This window comes from Perna viridis, chromosome 10, assembly GCF_037379345.1.
Source record: "Perna viridis isolate PV_CMFRI_1.1 ecotype Kerala chromosome 10, ASM3737934v1, whole genome shotgun sequence".
NCBI classification, from domain to species: Eukaryota; Metazoa; Mollusca; class Bivalvia; order Mytilida; family Mytilidae; genus Perna; species Perna viridis.
Window position 1 is genome coordinate 34,351,719 of NC_142454.1, and position 22,048 is coordinate 34,373,766.

The 22,048-nt window shown below is 31.2% G+C and overlaps 2 protein-coding genes and 1 pseudogene across 16 annotated transcripts in view; 1 reads left to right on the forward strand and 2 right to left on the reverse strand.

The window, feature by feature from the left end:
- Positions 1-69: 69 nt before the first annotated feature.
- LOC148605538 (UPF0462 protein C4orf33 homolog) lies at positions 70-9,810 on the reverse strand. Its single transcript, XM_088550189.1, has 7 exons — positions 9,754-9,810; positions 9,150-9,201; positions 7,956-8,142; positions 7,412-7,469; positions 6,893-6,944; positions 5,977-6,167; positions 70-4,238 (listed from the first exon to the last, which is right to left on the reverse strand). Exons 3-7 carry the CDS (start codon positions 8,134-8,136, stop codon positions 4,124-4,126), a joined length of 597 nt encoding a protein of 198 aa, XP_088406315.1. The 5' UTR covers positions 8,137-8,142; positions 9,150-9,201; positions 9,754-9,810; the 3' UTR covers positions 70-4,123.
- Positions 9,811-10,683: 873 nt separating this feature from the next.
- LOC148605539 (uncharacterized) overlaps positions 10,684-22,048 on the forward strand; it is a 44,579-nt gene continuing 33,214 nt past the window's right edge. For 7 of the 15 annotated variants that reach the window (XM_088550171.1, XM_088550182.1, XM_088550179.1 and 4 more), the window contains exon 1: positions 10,770-10,900. The gene's annotated coding sequence lies outside the window, so the exon portion shown is untranslated. Of the gene's footprint in view, positions 10,901-17,960; positions 18,289-22,048 lie in introns of those variants that run through there. The other 8 variants (XM_088550177.1, XM_088550184.1, XM_088550173.1 and 5 more) reach the window with 6 other exon arrangements.
- On the reverse strand, positions 19,099-19,664 carry LOC148605540 (soma ferritin pseudogene; annotated as a pseudogene).

Below are 22,048 nucleotides of genomic sequence, written 5' to 3' on the forward strand. Positions count from 1 at the left end.
TTCCAATCAAATATAAAAAAACAGAAGAAAACATTAAAATAGTCGGCTACTTATTAAACAGAAAACATCTTTGTAAAAATATTAATTTTATTCAATATCTAAATAACCAGTTCTTTTTTCACAAAGCAACAGAAGTCGGCAAAAACATAATGTACAATGAATAAAAAAACCTACATTTCAGTGAAGGGTCTAGAAATTTCGATAGTAGGCTGCACTGACCTCGAAGGACTACCATTTGATATTAAAGGACTTGGAAGACTTCTTTGTATCAAAATATTTATTTCCATACGTGTAAAAGCAAAATGTCTGGGTCAAATTTACTTGAAGGGATCTTTTCTTCATTTTTAAGATCATAATATTTATATTCAAGAAGGTTCAAATCAAAATATGTATTTTCAAATTCTTAATCCCCCTTCAAAATAAAATGACAGTAAAGAACAATGGGATTCAAGAAAATGAGGAATATCGAAGTGAATATAGAGCTCCACTAAGCGCAGCATGATACGACCACAGCATGCTGAGATGTTCACTTGAGGCAAGCGAGAATACTATATGAGTTGACACACTAAAACATATGAACTTGCAATTCATTATGGGCACAACAACTAGTCTGAACACCCTATAGCACAAAATATGAAACACAATTAAAGATGAAAAAAGTGTTTATGGGTGCTAATCAAATGAAGACCTTTGCCTTCGATCCCTGAAACTAAAAAGGCATAAGAGATACCTTAAATCTGATCTAAAAACGCAAGCAGGGACTTTAATAAGGAATCAGATAAAAAAAATCAATAAGGACCATAAATAAACAAGTCGATATTTTGGCACGGCCAAATTAGATCCCCAGGCTGGGATTTTCATAAGAATCCATTTAAAAAAAAATTAAAAACTGGACCAAAAATTTTTTAGAAGTTGATTTCATACCCCTTCAACTCCAAAACAGAAAAAGGTAAATCTGCCCTGTTTTCATAACATAATTTCAAAAGGTCTGATTCACATCTGGATCATGAAAATCAGATCAACAATAAACTCTTCTATTGATAACACCCCTCTTAATATCCTATTATTTTCAAAATTTCAAAAAGATTTAATAAGTTTTACTGAAGTTATCATAAATAAACTGAAGTGAATGGACACCAACAATAACAAACATTGAAGATGATGCCTGGGTAATACCATTATATGCCCAAGAACAGTTTTTGCATTCTATTAAAAAAAGCCCATTTATAGATTAAATAACAAACATTTTTGGGGCATAAATTCATCATGATCTTATGGATTTTTTTTTAATTTCAGGGTGTGTACGATGGTCCATGACTCTACAACTTAAATGCCCTGAATTCTTAAAATCTAAAGATTAAGGCACAAAAATTACCCCCTCCCCTTCCCAAAAAAGTTAAATTGTGATTTCTTATGACTGGACACATCCTTGCCATCATGATATGATAATTCTAAGCGTGAAGGACATGTAACAATATTAGCTAGCTGCCATGAAGCACATTTTGTACATCTTCATTATTAATATTTTTATTAGTCAACAAATTACTTAACAAATAAAATATCAATACTCAATAAATAATTTAAAACTATTTGTGCTGTTCCTCTATGTAAGATGTTCCAACATGGAAGAAATATTATAGAATTTTTAAAGTTTATTCTTGATGGAATTAATGTTATATAAAATGATCAAGTTGCTTATGGTTCAGCTATAGTCAATATCTAGGACATTCCTTATTAACTATTTAATAACTTCTATATAACATTAACAACAAAAGTGTAAACAATGTACTTTAAAATAAATCTACAGCTGTCAAAAACAAGATATGAAGTCTGAAATTCATATAGTCCTGTTCCTAAATGTATTATGCAGTATAAGCTAGCATTAATTTTCTTGGAAAAATTGCTGTTTCTTTAAATTAGATGAATTGAGATACGTTATGCCATGATCCAGCTAAATAACAACATCAAAAAACATAAAATATTAAAGTTTGGCAATTTGTCACAAATTATTGCTAGCTTAAACTGCACAAGATATTTAGGCTACAGCATATTTGCATTTTCAAACAAATATCTGTTGTGAAAAATCTGTACATTTATATTATTTTTTTATGTTTACACTTCTGTTGTAGCAAAATATGGCTGTAGTAACATGTTTTGTGAAGGAAGGAAACATGCATATATATGTAGAATACTGTTTAAAGGACGATTAAGCAAATTTTTCAGGAACACAATAATTGCATTCTTAACATCTTGAAAGAAAAAAATTATCTTGACTTTAGCAGAACCTTAAGGAACATCTATTATACAGAACAAATATATGTCGATAGTTTAAGTGTTCATCAGTTTAAAAAATAATACCCTTTGATTTGTAATCATAAAAAAATTCCAAATAACCAGAGTAATGAATCATGACAATGAAAATAAATGCATTAATACATGTACATTTCAAAACTGATGTCTAAAGCATTTTGAAACAAGAATATTCCCACTATTTACATGTGAGATTTCTATGTGACACTCACATGTCACAATAAAATGTTTTAATAACTGACATCTTGTAGATACATAGGAATGGTATTGAATTAGTGTACTTATCATACATTAAATACAAATACATGTGTACACATAATTTTATTGACTCCAATATAATGACAGTAATTGATTCAGGCCCATTATAGATACAGGTATAAGATACATAAAGACAATATATGTATGACAGTTTCAATTACAATTTATTGAGTCTTGTGTTTTATGGCATTATCTTCTTTCTTGTTTCTAAACAGTCAGATCTGAATTTGGAAGACATTTTAAAATACTTAAACAGTATTGTTTAAATTGAAACATTTTTTGGGTAAATTGTTCATTTTATTAAAATGCTTGCAGTTTACAACTATTTCATTTCAAAGTCTGTTTGAAAAGATTTATATAAATCACAATTAAGTAGAAAATGTAATACATTTTCTATAGATTTTTTTTTACATAGAGGACATATTCTTTCTATTTCGTGAATATTATGATGTCTTCCTCTTTCAATCATCAAATTATAAGAGTGAGAAAAAGCCCCAAGAACCATAAAATTTTTTAACACTCTCATATAAAATTTCACTGTTCTTTAACTTGGCAGAGTGTCAAAAGAGACCTAAAATCATCATTGGTATTTGAAACTTCTTTGTTTTCACTATTAGTGGTGTTAAATATCTCCTTTGTTAAACTATTAGGATGTCAAACTTATATATCACTGCACAACCCTCTAATAACATGTCCATTACTGAATATAAATCATAGAAGAAAATAAAATACATGTGTAATTAGAAACATCAGACTACAAAATCTGAGCTTACAAATAATAAGACTTATATATATTATAAAAGAATTAATATCTGGTAGTTACCTTTTCTCGCAGTTTGACCCCGTTAGTTCTATTCTTTACTTTGTAGCAAAATTTTCAATGCACACTTAAATCATGACACGGGTTGTTCGCTGCCGATGCCAGAGAAATATTTTTTTCCCAATTCAATCTATGTACTAACATTTCATATTCATGTCTACAATACATATTCATGAGTAAGAAATTGTTGAAAAGTTGTTTAATTTGTTTTCATTGCACTATAAATATTCTTTACTGTCTTTAGAATGTCATACAAAGAGGATCACCATACATAAAAATTTACCTGTCTCAAAATTACCTATCAAATTTATAATGCTAATTTGGATATGCTACACATTTGTTTCAAAGAGTAATCTCTCATCAGCAGCAAAAAAAATCAAATACATACAAAATGTAGGACGCTCTAAATACAAAAGTATACATGAAGTAATCAAAACCTAAACTATTGAAATAGGAAGCCAAATCCATCACCAATCCAGGTTCTACCATATGCAATATGAATGAAGCCTCAGTGCTTTAGGGATTTTAAAATTTGTAACACTGAAAATTTTGAAAAATGATATAAATGATATAATTCAGGGTCCACCAGCAGTGACAATGAACCAGTAGTTACATAATACAAAAATACCAAACACATACATTGCAAATACACATGTTTCTCATTAGCAGCGTTAGAATCATCTTAATTCAAAACTTTAGAAATAATATATTTTCCACTGCTTGCTAAGTAAAAGACTATGAAGAATTAGATGAATAATATTGCTCCCATTCTTTAGACTGGTACTCTAGGCTCCAGTTCCATGAAAATAATGTTCTGAAATCAATTGATTTGAAAAACTGCAATCTGTGACTGAAAAACAGAAGAAGAAACACATCTGTACAATAATACTTTTAAAAATGAATTAAAATTTATGTTCCTCAAAAGGAGTGATTTGATATAATGGGAGCATAATAAGTGGTCATAACAGGATTCTATGGTTCAATGCATGTACTTGTGAACATGCCATTAAAATAAGAATGTGTCACATTGCAAATAATAAGCAACACTCATCTACAAATTTTCAAGTCTAAAGTTTTTTGGGTTTTTTTTTGTGTTGAAACTTTATAATGTACACACTGTAAAAATATAACCTGCACAAAATGAATGAAATTGTCTCCCTTTGTTTTTTAAGTTGTTGACTGCATCCTGTTACTTTTTTAAGGTAGCTGCATCATTTAAAAAAAAAACATATTTAATTTTCTTTATTTTGATAATATATGTTGTACAACTTTTTACCTGTATTCGAAATATTAAAAGAAAATAGAGGTCTCCAAACTCATTTTCTCATCAATGGGGGACCAAAATGAAAATTTTTAATTTTTGCCCTAAAAATGAATTCCTATTTCCTATAGATTGTGTAGTATATATGCAGAAACCCCTTTATTGAAACAAACTGCAACATTTAAATGAGGAAAAAATATGGGGTCAATTAGATATTTACAAAGACATACAGAAAATTGTCAGATCACCCTCCTTTTTTCTAATTTTGCACATTTTTTCATAAAAAATTAATGGATTGGAATTAAAATTCAAACAAGGTAATTTTATATGCATTTTAATTCTAAGTAGCATTCAAAAAATAGTTTGGCCAAAAAAATCAAAAGCACTTAAACGATTTAGCTGTATTTGTGATATTTGATATTTTCTTGTAATGGAGTTTTCTCCCCTTTTCCATGCTTTTTCTTGTACTAAAGAACACTTATATTGAAAAACAGAGGTTGTTCACAATGTGCCACATTGCCATAATGAATTTACGCAAAACAGTTTTCAGATTTCCTGAAAGGAGAAAATTAAAAATTTTGAAGTCCACTAAACAAGGAAGCCACCTTAATTTGTAGAAGTATTGAAATTGTTTGATATTGTAAAGTGTCACTTTCTTTCCCACAGTCTGAAAGTATTTGGATGTTTATAGACAATAAGGATTAGGATTTAGATTTGTAAATTGTTAGATAAACTTTTAACATGTGTTTGTTGAGGGAAGTTATAATTGAGGCAAGTCATAATCTCTTTGAACAAAGTGTGTGATGCCAAAGGGCAATTAACAGGTTTTATCAGGTTTTAATTGAATATCAAACAGATAGAAAATTGTTATAAGTTAAATCACATAAAGCTGTTATTTTCTTAATAGTGAAATATTTATCTTGCTTAATTTTGAGTACTTTTTAGATAATCCCAATTGTCAGGAATGTAGAGAGAGTTTTTAGTTGTAGCCTTTGAACACGCAACATGTATTGTTTTGTGATTATAGAGTCAGTTTAAAGATTATCAATGTGTAGTTACATTAGCAATATTATTGACTTGTTCATATCGATGTCGTTACTATTATTTTGTTACATCATAAGCTAGATTACCCCAACAACAAATAAAGGACAATCCAACCCAGGATAAGGAGGCAGCTACCTACAGACTTAGGCACTACCCCTGCTAATGCCCCTCATTCCACTCAAAGAGCCCTCATCTCAGTTTGAGAAACAACCAAGTGCATCACGTTGATGTTTGCTCTTACAAGAAGTATATAATTATGTTGGCACTGTAGTTAGATACTTACAAATCGGGGTCAGTATATTTACTGGCAGGTACAGGGTAAAGTGATTCATATATCCTACTGTTTCCAGAGCCATGGATTGCATAAGCATTAAATTTAGTCACTTTAGGAGGAAAAAAGTTTCCAGGGATCACTGCTTTTCCAGTCCATTTATTACCATTTATAGTTGAATTAAACACAAGAGGCAGTTTATCCTGAAAACATATGTCAGAAAATTGACATCAGGTCACTTAAGTACAACACAGACATCATGAATCTTAATTCTGCACTCTCAATGAGGGAGAAAAGTGAGTGCAGACTCCACTCAACATGAAACCTAATTCTGCACTCTCAACAAAGGAGAAAAGTGAGTGGAGTCTCCACTCAACATGAATCCTAATTCTGCACTCTCAACGGAGGAGAAAAGTGAGTGGAGTCTCCACTCAACGTGAATCCTAATTCTGCAATCTCAACGGAGGAGAAAAGTGAGTGGAGTCTCCACTCAACACAGTGGAATTGTCACTTCAAAATATGTCTATAGTATTATTCTTCTACTGACATTCCAAGATATATTCAATGATTCAGTGTATTTAGATTACTTACAGAAAAATTATTGAAATGAAGTAGTTTTATCTGTTTTACTTTGGTAGAATCATGGTGGAGTCACAGCTAAGTAGAATAATGATGTCACTGTGTGAATTTAGATTGATGATAGTGTACATACATAGCATGACATTGGATAATTCCAAGAAGAATTTGTTCATTATATATAAATACGAACTGTATTTTGTACACATTGGAAGCATATATTCAAAACATTTACATGGAACTGACTTCATCTCTTTCTTCACATTTTTCTTTAGTTAGCAAATTCTGTTTTCAATGAAAGCATAAGTAATTGGATTCATAATTTCTTTGTAAAAAGATGAAAAACACATGCCTTAAAACTATTCCTGACACCATGAAGCAGTAACAATAAATGTTGCCCATGTCTAAAATTTAGAAAATACTGCATTAGAAATACAATTCAAGTTGAATATTCAATATTTTACTTTATGAATCAAACAGCTGAATGAATAACCTTTTACACAACCTTCAGTTGTGACATTACAAATGTTTCTTCATTTCAAAATGATTCTTTTCCTTCTACATATATCACATCATGAGTCTATTTTTTTGCCAAAATTTAAATTAAGCCCAAAAAAAGACAATTAATATATCTTTTTCTTAGATAACCTCCCTTTGACTGTGGATATAATTTAAATATTACCCTTTACAATTTACACTTGTAGATTCTATATAGAACAAAAATGTATCTTCATACAAAAAATGTAATAGCCACTATTCTAATGGTAGTTCACTGTTACATGTAAATCGTCAATACAACACTCCTGACATATTGTATTTTAAGAAGTTCTGTATGGTTCCATCTACTTCATGTGAAATGTAATATACTCACGGACACAACTCAACTTCTAAATAGTCATTGTAATCATTCAGGAAAAATGCTTCAACAACTGTAAAAACAGAAAATGAGAAAGTAACTGATCAGCAAATGTAGCAAAAACTTATTTAATTGATCATTTTAGAAACAAAGTTCAAATACTGGTCTCCTTCAGATATGTTTGAAAAACTTTTACACATAAAAATGTCATAAGAACACTACCTTTCATGAAAAATATGCATTTTTTTTGGTTTACTAGTACCACTGCTATCAATTTTATACATAATCTATATAATGTTTATCTCAAAAATGCAGCAACAGAAAGACAAACTAAGGCTGGTTATGTGGCCAGCAACTGTTTCTGAAGGAAAATATTGATTTGTAAATGCATGAATCACCTACTACTAAGAGTGCTACTTAATAACCATCATGTAAATACCAGTAGATTTTCATGTACATGTATATAAGACAAGTCAGATAAAATCTACTGGACTGTCGAGCTGAATGCCATACAACAGCTCAAACAATACAGTGCAGACAACATGTCTGCAAGACAGACCTTCATAGTCCCATAGAGCAGGGAATGGCTGACCAGGAGGACCATCAGGGATACCAGGGTCATTGAAGAATGAAGCATCCACCCTCATGATAATGTTGGAGTTATCTGATTCAAGAGATATTTTAATCGGTTCATGGTCTATGGGCTGATCATTCCATGTTGTACCTATTTCAAAAAACATCTTTGTCTGAAATTAAAGTGAAATATTTTAGAGTGCACTAATTGTACATGTAGCTAGAAATTAACAATGCAATATGAAACCACACAAGTTATGATGTAATATGAAACCACACATGTTACAATGTAATATGAAACCACACATGTTACAATGTAAATAACAAGAACACATTATTCATGGTATTTTCCAAAACACACATGTCCAGGATACAACTAACCACAAACTTAAATTATCATTAAATTTACTTGAATAATATAAGTCTATGAAATAGTGGTGGTTGTTAAAGACTGAGCATAGAGTACAATGACACTCACTAGTTTTCAGATTGTTGTCATACCGGTACATGTACTGGTGCATACATCAATTAAGGAGTTCAGTAAACAAAACAATTATTTGAGTTAGTAATATATACATTTTTTGTAAAGTGGTCACACTGGATCAATTTCCGTGAAAATCAATCCCATCCAAGATTTAACAGTAACTTACTATTCACCAAAGTCTGAAGCAAATCAGTGAAAAGATGGAGGTGCTATCCAAGTATAAACTCTAAATCATTAATTTTTTACTAAGACCACTCCCTAAAAAATCTCCCCCATAATCCATTTCTATGAAAATCAATACCATTGAAGTTTCTGTAGGGGTTATCCAAGCGAAATCTCTAAATCATTAATTTTTTTATTAAATTCTCTCCTAAAAAAGTCCCCCTTGACCGATATCTGTAAAAATCATTCCCAACCAAGATTTTATTGCTACTATTTACCAAAATTTGAAGGTGAATGGTCAGAAGATGGAGGCGATATCCAGGATATTACATGCTATGACACACACACATACGGGGCAAAAACATTATACCCCTGCAACACAAATATTCCCACATTTTAACAACATTTCATATTTTTTTGTTTGTATAATGGTGAACAAAAACTCCATGTAAGGGGTAATATTCAGGATTCATATTGTTCCCAGTTCTGTTAATGGCATGTTGTCCTCTTTACATCAACATTTAGATAACTTACTATTTCCTTTTCTTTTAATCCCTCAAAATGAACATAATTCACAACAAGTTTTCTGCAAAATAGAACAGATTTTTTAAAAATTTCCTGAATTCATCATATATGACTTTCTACAAGTAAGATGAAAACATAAAATAAATGTGTAAGAGCAGTTTGTATACATGTGTTTTTTATGAAGATGAATTTAAATCAAATTATAAAATGTGCAACAAAGGCAACATTTTCATTTTCCAGATATACTATGGGGTGACCATGTTAACTTAATTTTTCCATCACACATATCTGCAGTCTGAAACTAAAGAAGGACTTCAGATTAATATGAATAAAGTTTTTGAATGAAGATTTGATATCAACTATCAAAATCAAAAGTTTTAATATTTAATAGAAGGAAGTAGAATTTCTTAAGCCAACTTTCACTTTGGTGGAACAGAAATAGAGTTAGTTAAACAATACAAGTTTTGGTGTTACATATAGTGTACATGGTAGTTTTAATAGTGCATTAAACGACCTTAACACCTGAAGCCAAAAGCTTTTTTTTTTTAAATTAACAAAAATATGCCTTGAAATACTGAAAAGTTTTTATGTGTATTTGATCACATTATCAAACCTGTACTTCTGTATGCATCTGAGATAGTGGGTATGTTTGAACACTCTTCCAGTTGTAACCTATTGAAAAGGCTTATAAATATTTTCCAATAGAAAAACTTTATCTATGTCTCAGTGCAGATATATTCTATCTAGATCTAATAATAAAGACAAATTGGCCTAGCTTGTATGGTGAGTTAGGTAAGTGTGTATAGATATCCAGTGTATAATGACGTTGTTTTGTTTATGTTTAAATATTGGACTAGACTTAATAAAACAGGTGATAACCTTTTATTCCATGCACTACATTTGAAGCTTGCTGAAAATCGACTCATGGTTGAAAATTACGTCAAAAGTTGAGCTCAACTCAAAAGATTCCTAAGAAATTTAATATGCTTAACTGTAATAATCAGGAATCAAATCAATTTAATATATCTCTGAAAAATGTGTCATTCAAAAGATAGTAAAATCTATGAAGAGCGAGTTCGAAACAAATTGGTTTCAGCAACTTCAAAGCAGCGAGTGAGAAGTTGAGAGTTAACATATAGAACATACAAAACTATTTTCAAATTTGAAAATTATCTGACTGAAAATTATAATGAAAATGATAAATTCATCATCAATAGATACAGAACCAGCAATCATAGGCTGCAAATTAAAATTGGTAGACCTACAATACCAAAAACACCTATTCACCGGGCTATTGCAAGAATTGCTCCACTGGTGAAATTGAGCAAGCTAAATATTCATTTTTTTTAAATTACCTTATTACTGCAAAAGTAAAAAAAATCAAAACGACTTTCCACAGATTTGTCAATCTAAAAGCTCTGGACAACATGAAAAGTATACATGAACAAGGAAGTAAATTACAATACATAGTATAGTTTCCTCCCTTTGCCTTGGTCAGTTTTTATCTTTGTCTAGGACTTCGAAAGTGATACGATTTTTAGTACAAAAGTAGAGTGATTTACAAGTATAAGTCAAATTAAAGTTGTGAGTAACGACAATTCATTTTTACAGACAGACTTATTGCAGGAACTTACGTATCACGTGATCAAAAGGGATCGCCATATTTGTTGTTATTTATGAACGTCCGACAGGTAAAAAAAGGTGTGATAAATTACAAAACTTCATACACACTTGTCAGGAGCATACGATCTTCTGTTACAGTAAGAATATTTAACGGAATGTTGTCCTTTACTTGACTGGACTCTGAAATGCACATTTTGTAACTTAGTCATCCCAACCTGAGTCATAAGTTGTGAAAGATATTTTATGTATACTGTTTATTTGTGTATCTTTTGTGGGTCTTGAGAAGTAGCTACACTATTCAATATATATTAGTTATTTTAATACCATAGATTTTTTTCTTGTAACATCTACAATGAAAGACAGTGAAGACTGATGTTGAGTTCTGTATATTTTCATTAAAATTCCATGTCCCTTTCTGGTAAAAAAAAACCAGAAAAAATGACTTCAACTGGAGAAGTAGGAATGTATCATGGTGGTGTAAAGAAAGTTTTCTAAGCATACTTGTATCACTTGCAAACCATACAATTATCTCAATGCCACTTTGGCCAGAACTCCCCAGATACAAGCTGTAATATAAACATCATCTTCAATCTGTGTTTTAATTTTCATGTAATCAATTTATCCAAGTAACAAGTCCATATATACAAAACTTGTCTTAAATGTCAAAATGTTCAAATCCCGTGATATATTCTATCATCCATGGACCCATTATTTTCTTTGTCACATTGGCTGTGATTCTGTAACCAAGGGGATAAGTGATTAAAAAGCTATATACAACCGCTCTACTTTAAGTTTGTTAATACCCGTTTAGGTTATCCTTACTACCAATTATTGGTTTGTTTTGAAATTCATGGGATATTTGTTATTTGTTAACAACGAATTTTGAATACTTGCAAACAATGTATCACTTTGAAACAATAATAGCGAAATATTTATGGGATTTTTTAAAAGAAATTACCAAATTTGATGAAGATTTTATACAATTTGATTCAATATCAGTGTAGAAATGTAGATTTTATTTCTTAAAGGCATGATGTTGTACATTGGTATCAATTTTGTTTTCATGTGTAACATGTAGTGTGGTACATTGGAGTATTTCAGACAGCAATGGAACATTCAAGTGGCCAGTCAGGATTTGTCTCAAGCTTAACAGAAAAATTAAATGATCATTTTTGTTTACTGATTATTCTCAGAATTTCCAATACAACTCAGTGGCATGTTCAATGATTACCTCAGATAAATATTCAAGGATAGGCAGATCAACTTATGTTCCATGTTCATAGTCTTTGAAATGTTTAAGAAACGTTTTTCTTACATTTTACTCAGAGGTCCATTAATCTGATTTATAGTCTTAGCTTCTATTTTGGTTCAAAAGAAAAAAAATGTAATTTTCTGGTACTCAATATTTTCATGTATTTGGTTAAAAATATGTTCTTTTTTTATCATTTAAGGGTGGGGCTATCAAATTTAAGGGTGGAGCAGCTAGTGGTGAACTCTGATGTTACAATAATAATGTCTGTTATCAAATATGAACAATAAAATATCAACATAATGGTGGAGTTAATAAGGTCACCCCATAGTATATCTGGAAAAGCAAATTTGTTTCTAGACTAAATTCGATATATTTCAATGTTTTTGACAAAGAAATTTTCTCAATGGCCAACAATAAGGTTTGACCTACTTTCAAAGAAATATAACTCTGTTCAAAATATGCTATAAGACTACATGTAAGTACATTTTTTATCTTAGACATAGTCAGAATTTTAGTAGCTTTATGGGGGACACTGAGTTACCTGTATATCAAGGTATCTGCTTCAGCCAACTTATCCTAGAAGTGTTAGCCCTGATATTTGTAGAGTACAGTTTGTTTTGCAATGACAACCTGGTGAAAGTACATGTATTCAGCAGATTTTTTTCAGATTTGGATATGTTGTTTCCTGTGACAAAATGAAGGTGAAGTTTGATTATCGTTTTTGTCATTTTCAAGTGTCAGCCATTCTTGTTACCAAAGTTGGGACTTTGACCTTGGTCTGTGTAATAACTTGAACAGGATTTGGCAGATTCTTTTCAAATTTTGATACATTGTTCATGTGAAGAAATAAAGATTATGTTTTATTTTTACAAATTTTCAAGTTGTGGCCTTGGCCTTTTTTTTTCACAAAAATAGGGACTTTCACTGTTGTTAATCATTCATTCACAATTCTAATTTCAATGCAAGGAAAATCTGGTTTGCTGTCAGTTTAGAGCCTCTTGTTTTTATTTTATATATTTGCTATATTTAATTCTAACACTGTGTACATGTGTATTTAGATTTCAGTTTTACAACATTAGAGTTAATTCTTCCAAACTTATGCTGTGTCTAAATGTTTATTCCAATCAAAATTTAAATTTATATTAAGCTTAAATACAGTTTTTATACTCCCCCTCGTTGTTCTATTCTGTGGTCAACCTCTGCAGTAGTATCGAGCTACATCCTGCAGAGAATTTTACACCAATTTTTTTCTCAAACTGAGTTAATGGCATATTTGTTTGTTTGTATGTGGTTATGTTTTTGCCAAAGATCGTGGCCATCTTTTATGGAAATCAGAATGATTTGAAGATTTAGTGGAAAATCTGTGGGAAAGCTTTCATACTCAGTATACCTCCAGATCCATTGTTGTAGTGTGATATAGCTCAGTGCTACAACCACCCCAGGTTTTTATGTATTTTATGTATATTATGTATCTAAAGAATATCAGGTCTTACTAGTGGTATGGAAATCCTTATTATTTATTCTCTCTCCTTTTATTACCTCACCTGGCCGAAGGCCATGTGAACTATTGCCATCACTTGGTGTCCATCGTCATTGTTGTCGTCAATTGTCGTTAACATTTTTTCAAAACTCTTCTTTTCTGAAACTGCTTGATCAATTGGAACCAAGCTTGGTATGAATGTTTCTTGGGGTATCCTGCATAGAACTGATGTGGTGATTTTTGATCCGTCGAAAACATGACTGCAGTTACTAAAAATAGAACATATGGGTCAGACTGTGGTTTTTCACATATATCTCCAAAACCATTAGGTTTAGCTGTATTCTGACACAGGTAAAAGTGTTCAACATGAGATCTATCAATGGTCAAATTTTCATTTTCATCCATGAAGCCATGTTTGAGTTATTGCCCTTTTTCAACGTTTTTTGCTATTTTTAATGTTATTTCTTTCAAAAATCTTCTCCTCTGATACTACTTTACCAATTGAAACAAAACTTGCTACGAATGTTTCTTGTGGTATCCTGCATAGAACTGGGGTGAGGATTTTTGATCCGTTGAAAAACATGGCCACCGTTACTAAAAATAGAACAGAGGTCAGACGGTAGTTTTTTGCATATATCTCCAAAAGCGTTAGGTTTAGCTTAATTTTGACGTGAGTAAAAGTGTTATCATGATGAGATCTATCTGCGGTAAAATTTTCATTGTAATCCATTAAGCCATGTTGGAGTTATTGCCCTCTTTTCATGGTTTTTGCTATTTTTAATGTTATTTCTTTCAAAAATCTTCTCCTCTGACACTACCAATTGAAACAAAACATGGTATGAATGTTCCTTGGGGTATCCTGCATAGAACAGATGTGGGGATTTTTGATCCGTTGAAAAACATGACCGCCGTTCTTAAACACAGAACATAGAGGTCAGACAGTAGTTTTTAGTATATATCTCAAAAACAGTTTGGTTTAGCCATATTCTTTCAATAGCTGCAATGATCCTTATTTTTAGGACTACAAATGTCTTCACGCATAAATGTTGTCAGATGACTCCTTATAAGAGTTGTTGCCCTTGAAAGGGGAAAAATGATGTTTTTTTTCTTTTTCTTTTTTTTTTTTTTACAGTTTTCAGTTAATATCTTGAAAACTATGATAGATAGAAAGAAACTTTTATTGCTGAAATGATCCTTATGATAAGTCCACCAAAGTCTTCTGAATCAAACTTGTTGGACAACTTCTTGTTAATTTTATTGCCCTTGAAAGACAGAATTCAACCAGATGAGTGATTCAGGCTCCTGGGAGCCTCTTGTTCTTGATGGATTCAAAATTGGCCACAAGGCCGTATATTTTCCTTCACATCAAGTTATATAGTTATTTTACCCTCCACCACAAAGTGGTAAGATATTATGTGATAATCTCCAAAAATTTGTGTGTCCATTCGTTTGTCAGTCTGTCCCCAACAGTTTCCAGATGGTAACTTGAAAATGGATCGATGAATTTATTTAAACTTTGAACAGTTGTTAAGTACCATAAAATACAGGTAGAGTTTAATTTTCAGCAAAATCTAAAATGTTACGTTTTAGAGTTAGCCAATTTTGAGACATTTTGCCATCCACCTTTATTCATCATTACATGGCAAGGTATCACTTATATGTACATGTAATCTTCCATTGATGCCATTTTTTTATATATCAATTAGACAAAATTTATTTGAATAAAATCTCAAAGATAAGCTAAAAGAAATAGGAATTTAATGTTAGGATCCCTGAAGTTAATATTTATTTTCTAAATGGGAAAAAATCATTTCAATAAATTATTCAGAAGATATTTTTGCTGCTTTGCAAGAGTTTGTATTAAAATAATGCTTTCTATTGTGGTAAATATTTTTAAAAAAAATGAGCATTTATAGGAATTACATGTAATTGAATTTCAATTGAGAAACAATTTGGTTATATGGCTTGTAACAATTTTATTATCCCAAAATGGAATTTTTCATTGTGCATTCTATGCAAATTATCTCCCCTTGAAAATACTATCATTTTACTTTTTGAGAAAGAAAACCACATGGTTGCTTTCTTTCTGAATTCTAAAGTATTTGAAAATTTATTTTCATAAATAGTAATAGTCTTTTGTTAGAAGGGATGCTTGTACAATTTAAAGTTGTGGCTGGCCCTTTGACTTTATATACACATAAAGCTAGTACATATTTTAGTTTTTTTTTCAAACTAAGATTTTCTGGGCATTAGTTCAAATGAACAATATAAGAAGCATTTAGTACTGTCTAAAATATACTGTGTAAATTCAGGAGCTAGATTTTTTTTCAATCTCAATTTAAACATTAGCAAATCATATTGAACTCATTTGCCAAAAGGAGAAGTCATACTCACTGAACTTTTCATGAATGAATATCTAAAACTTGTCATTGATACATGTTTTCATTTACATTGTAAAATGTACCTGGAGATCACAAGCCCCTTTGCATTGAACTAAATCTCAGCTTGTGCATTATTTTTTTTCTTTTAAAGCATAAGAAGTTGTCAGTCCCCTACAAACACATACAGACTGGTATATGTTTTAGAAATACATCACTTATAATTCAATTATTCATTCTTATACAACCACAAAAAAATTGCTGGTGTCTATTGCTTTGGAACTGTCATCTTTCATATACACTTGTTTTTTGTGTGATAACTTTAATTGTGGTTGACCAATTGTTATGAAATTTTGATTTAATTACGGCCCTGCCATTTTTGGCCCCACCACTAAAAGTGGTGGTCGCCATATAGTGATCACTCTATCAGTCCGTCCATAAGTCACAAATCGTGTTCCAGCTGTAACTTTTTTGTCTTTTGATGTAGGTTTTTGATATTTTGCATTTGGGTAGATCACCTAAAGAAGATGTGTCGCATACCAATGGTTAACCTTGAACTTTGACCTCAAGATAAAATTCCTGTTTTTCACTGACAAACTGGTATCTGGTCTGTAATTTTTTTGTCCTTTAATGTGGGCTTTTGATATTTGGCATGTGGGGACGTAGATCACCTAAAGACGATGTGTTGCATGCCATGTATTTGGGGTTATGACCTTGAACTGTGAACTGTGGGTAGATCACCTAAAGAAGATGTGTCCCATACCAATGGTTAACCTTGAACTTTGACCTCAAGGTAAAATTTCTGCTTTTCACTGACAAGCTCGTGTCCTGGCTGTAATTTTTTGTCATTTAATGTGGCCTTTTTGTATTTGGCTTGTTGGTAGATCATGTAAAGATGATGCATCACATACATGCACCAAGAATTTGGGCCTATGATTTGGGTTGATCACCCAAAGAGGAAGTGTCCGTACGATGGATATTGGCTTATGGCGTTGAACTTAAACCTCAAGGTCAAATTACTGTTTTTTCATTGACAATCTCTTTTCAAGGCTGTAACTTCTCTTTTCGTCTTTTGATGTCGGCTTTTGTTATTTGATATGTGGGTTGATTATCTAAATCAAATTCTTATATATGGCTTAATTGCCACGGCAGGGCCCACAGAGATGGATTCCACCTCAATGATTTCTAGTTTTTCTAACCACTAAAGGGATGTTCCAAAAATTAGATAGCAAGGAATTTGGCTACCTTAAGAGCGTCATAGTTACTCCTACTCAAGAGTCCTGCTTCAGACAGTTAAAAAGACTATTTTTGACTAGGTGATGGATGTAGGCTCTGTAGAGCCTCTATTTTATTTTTGGTCTGATTTTGAAAATTTTTATTAGAACTTCAAATTATGTGCAATATAGTGTCCAAACTAGTTGTTGTGTTCTATAATGAATTGTAAGTCCCCATGCTTAAGTGTGTCGAAAACTAATGTTGTGTTCACACGCCCCAATTGTTCAGAGTTTGATCACTGTGGTTGTATCATGCTGCACTCCCCAAAGCTTTTGATTATCATTCAAAATCTTTGATCAGAATTGACATAGCAGTCGTCTGAGATAAAAGATTTGTAAAGTCTGTTATCACCTTTCGCATATGTAATATCCTCTTTGTAAACAGAAAAATTTGTCAATCACTTATACTATTCATTTCTACAATATGTGCACTTTTACATAGATTTATGTAATGCATATACTATAAGAAGAATTTTCAGTGTAATTAAAGACAATTAAAATAGTACATGTAGAAAAGAAACATAACTTACATGTGTTTTATATTGTAAGTCAGATTTGTGATGAAGGTCAAAGGTTAGAATTTTTTTGTTTAAACAGGTCATGGTCATGAATATATTGTCTTTCTCTGACTTAGGTATTTTATATACAAAAGTGCATGTAGTATAATTTTTACTTTTAAAGACATACATGTACACTTATGAAATAATTTCAATTGACAGGGTACGACATTCAATATTTGTAGGTGTACAGCATATTAAGAAATCCATTCACATAGACATGTAAATAAGCTAACATTCTTGTGACTGGCAAGTATGTCTTTATTATTATCATAATTACTGTGTTTTCATGGATGAAAAATCGTTTCTAAAGGTTATAGATTTAAAAATATTGTAAAAGGGTGGAGTTCAAACGATACATTGTACATACAAGATTTAGTTTAAAGATACATGTAGAGTTTGTAGACAGAGCTTCAGTAGTGGTTGTGTAATTATCAGGAATTATATCTGTATTCATTGTCTTAATTCATCTGTCATTGTCTTGGATCATATTCTGGATGATGAGAAAAACACATGTATAAAACAATTAGTCTTCTAAACTGTTGATTGGACATATTATTTGTTGTGTTTAAATGTGTAAACAGGTAAGGTCTATGATGTTATTTATTTGGCTCCAAGTTTAGTTATTCTAAAATGATGTCTGAACAGATTGAACTGGTACTCAGACTCTGAATTTTTTTTATGAAAGATATTTGGAAGATGGTACAACATTTTTGTACTTTGTAGTGCAAAACTATGAAATGTCTATAATGTCTTTTATGAAATACATAACTTATAAGTTATTGAAAGGCTATGTATGCTGTGCTACAGGTTTTTTTATCCTTAATGAACTATATGCATTATTATTTTGGGGTAAAGAATAGTCTGAGAAAACAAGTTCACTACTATCAGTGGTCAGAAAAGATTTTTTTAAATGGGCTATTTTCATTCTTTTCGATTTAAAGTGTTCAAGATTTTAATTGGTCATTTTCAGCTTCATTGGCCCTTGGCCCTGTCTTTCCCAATCACTGCTATAGTGTAGATGTCTCACATGTATAAACATAAATATATATGCTTCTTTATTATTTTGGAAGATTAGCATTATATATATTGCACTATGTTATTCTTTCTGTCAGAATAACAAGGAATGCTTGTTTTTAGTTGCCTTTATAACCTGGGAAATATTTTTTACTACTGCATGGTACAGCTCATTTTTGAATTAAATCCTTCCCATGCTTATGCTGTCAAGACCCTGGGTAGTTGACTAACATTCAAAGTGACATCTTTTTATTTAAAGAAAAGTATGGTCCAATATTGCATATTAAAAAATTGCATGTAAAGCGATATTAAATCAGATCGTCACAAAAAGTTCCCTTAGTTCAAATTCTGGAATGTACCTTTGATCGATAATCAGTCTATTCTTTGTTGATATACATGTACATGTAGATGAACTTTCCAAGACCTGTTCAAGAAATTAGAACTGAGTGATGTGATCAGCATTCACCTGCTGCTTCTTGTATTCACTTTAAATGAAATCACACATCTTATCATATCTATAGGAATCAGCTGGTTAGATCTAACAGAGACCACCTGTATCACATTCAAGAGAGATTTTCATCATTATCAGGTTTTTGTTGTCCTGAAGAACAATTCTTCCTTCTCTTTTGTTTTGGTACTTCATAAACATGTTCTGTGTCCTCTTCGAAAGATTCTTGAAAAACTTGCTGAATCCTGGGAGAGCCACAACATCACAATCAAAATAAAAAGCCATTGATTGATAACAGTAGCTGGCATACAGCTCCATGTTTATATGATGGTTTATTTTGACTTTGCTCTCTCATTGGAAGTTCTGACAGGGTTGACTTGGGTCCATCTTGCATTATTTTGTTGTTCTTTAAAGTTCAAATGGTGGTAAAATGTAGAAATAGTGAGGTTATTTGCCTGTTTGGTCACTACTGAAGCATTACGCAGTAACATCTTAACACTTGTAATATTTCTGCAGTCATATCATGCTGTCCAAACTGAGCGCTCTTTAAGGCATTAAAGTAAAATCTATGCTATAAATATTAAGTACAAGTGAAAATAATCACTGAACACATTTTTTGTCACAACCAGTGTGTACTTTATGGTTGAAGATGCATGTAGAATTTGAACTTGTGACATCTCTGTTCTACACTACATATAAATCATGTCAGATCTTTCAGGGTTTCCTTCTTTTAAGTAGTTTATTATTATGTTAAAAAAGTCTGCTAAAATCTTAGGCCTTGTCTTTATGTATACATGTAACTTCTGTTTTTACATGAAAGTGTACAAATATGGTTCCAGACAAATAAACATACAAGTAATGTTGAATTTTGGTATTCATTATGAATATTTCATTAGAATCTGCAGGATAATTTTTATAGCTCTTCTACATTTATATGAAATGTTGATATAAAATCTGATCTCTATTCATAGTTTTCTTTGTTTCTATTATCATACTATTGACAACTTAAAAGCTTGGTAATATATCTCTTTAAATCTCAAGTTAATTTCTTGATCAAATATGCATACAAGGTATTTACAATTAGTTGTAGAGTAACTTTTTAATGAAAATATCAGATTGGGTTGAACTGTTGTACATTTCAAACTATTTATTAATTTTATCATTTATATGTGTATGGTACTACTTGTACATGTTGGACTGGTATAAAGCGAAACTTTGACAACACAGAACGGTGATACTTTTATTGTTTTGGTTGTATTTATGTAGTTTCAAACTATACATGTACATGTAGGTTCAAATGTACAATGTAAGAAACTGTGTTGTTTTGACAGATGATCACAAACCAATAAATCCCAATTGTTGAGTTTCTTTATATCATGACACTCAGTCTTGCTGCCAATAGCTTTTTTAGCTACCAGTATATAAAATCATAGCCATCTGCCAAAGCTTAAATAATGAATTTGACTTCAATTTTATGTAGGTGAACAAAAAATGACTGAATTTCAATAATCGTGTTATAATGTTACTAGGTACACTATTAAGGGGTTGGCACATAAAGTTAAGGACCACTGATAAGGACTGTACTCTTTATTTTAAAATTACTTGTATTACTGATGAACAAGATACAAACATTCAGGAATTCTTGTTTTAAGGGATTCATTCTTGTTTATTTAGTATTATTTGAATTGTAAAAACTTAAATACAAGGCTGTGTACATTTCAAAACCTTGTACTGTAAATATGTCCTTTGAACTTATGTCAACAGATTAATGTTTATATAGCTGTACTGGGTATTTTGAAATATTTATTTCACCCTAAAAACAATAAACTGATGGACAGTATTTGATTTGCTATGGTAATTGGTTTTGATATATTTCTTCCTAGTTTTGATAGATTTTCCATTATTATTTACTCTCATAAAAAAATCTTGATAAGAGCTAGATTATTTACCCCACACAGGTCAGTTCTACTAAGTATATGGTCAGTGTTGTTCTTACTTTTCTGATGAGTTAATATTAAGATGTATCATGGGTAAATGATGGCAATTGACAAACTATGTAAGGGACCATATACATGTATTTTTACATGTACATGTACATGTTTATCATTGAATATTGAGATTAAGACATCTCTGTGCTATTTGCTTGTTTTTTTTTTATGCCCCCACAACGATAAGTTGGGGGCATATTGTTTTACCCCTGTCCGTCCGTCCATAATTCTGTCCGTCTGTAATTCCGTCCGTCTAATTCCATCCGTAATTCTGTCCTTCCCATAAGTTTTCCACACTTTTTTTGAAAACCCTTGAAGATATTGAACTGATTTTTTGTATGTGAGTCTTTCATGATTAGTTACAGATCGAGTTAAAGTTTCGTTCCGCTACGCTGAGTTTTACCAAAAATTATGGGCTCTGGACTTTAAAAATTTCATGGAAATAACAGTTTTCCGCACTTTTTTTGTAAACCCTTGAAGATATTGAACTGCTTTTTGGTATGTGAATCTGTCATGATTAGTTTCAAATCAAGTATAAGTTTCATTCTTCTATGCTTAGTTTTACCAAAATAATGGGCCCTGCACTTTAAAAATTGTATTGAAATAATAGTTTTTCGCTTTTTTTTGTAAATGATTGAAGATATTTGAATGGTTTTTGGTATGCGAGTCTGTCATGATTAGTTACAGATTGAGTTTAAGTTTCGTTCAGCTATGCTGAGTTTTACTCAAAATCACATGCAGGGGCATCATTTGTGTCTCACAGACACAATAACACATCCGACAAAGTGCTTCTTACAATTATAAGTTATGATATAGCTGTTTGAAGGTTAAATGCGGGGCATCACTTTTTTTTTTTTTGCTTAGGCAAAACTACTGATTTCCATGTTATAC

Excerpts from the sequence above, each read along its gene's own strand:
- LOC148605538 (XM_088550189.1), bottom strand. The coding sequence starts at position 8,136 with ATGTTTTTTGAAATAGGTACAACATGGAATGATCAGCCCATAGACCAT. Across the intron at positions 7,470-7,955 it reads TGCTCTATGGGACTATGAAG|TTGTTGAAGCATTTTTCCTG; the intron begins GTCTGTCTTGCA and ends CTGTTTTTACAG. Across the intron at positions 6,168-6,892 it reads GTGTCAGGAATAGTTTTAAG|GATAAACTGCCTCTTGTGTT; the intron begins GCATGTGTTTTT and ends ATATGTTTTCAG.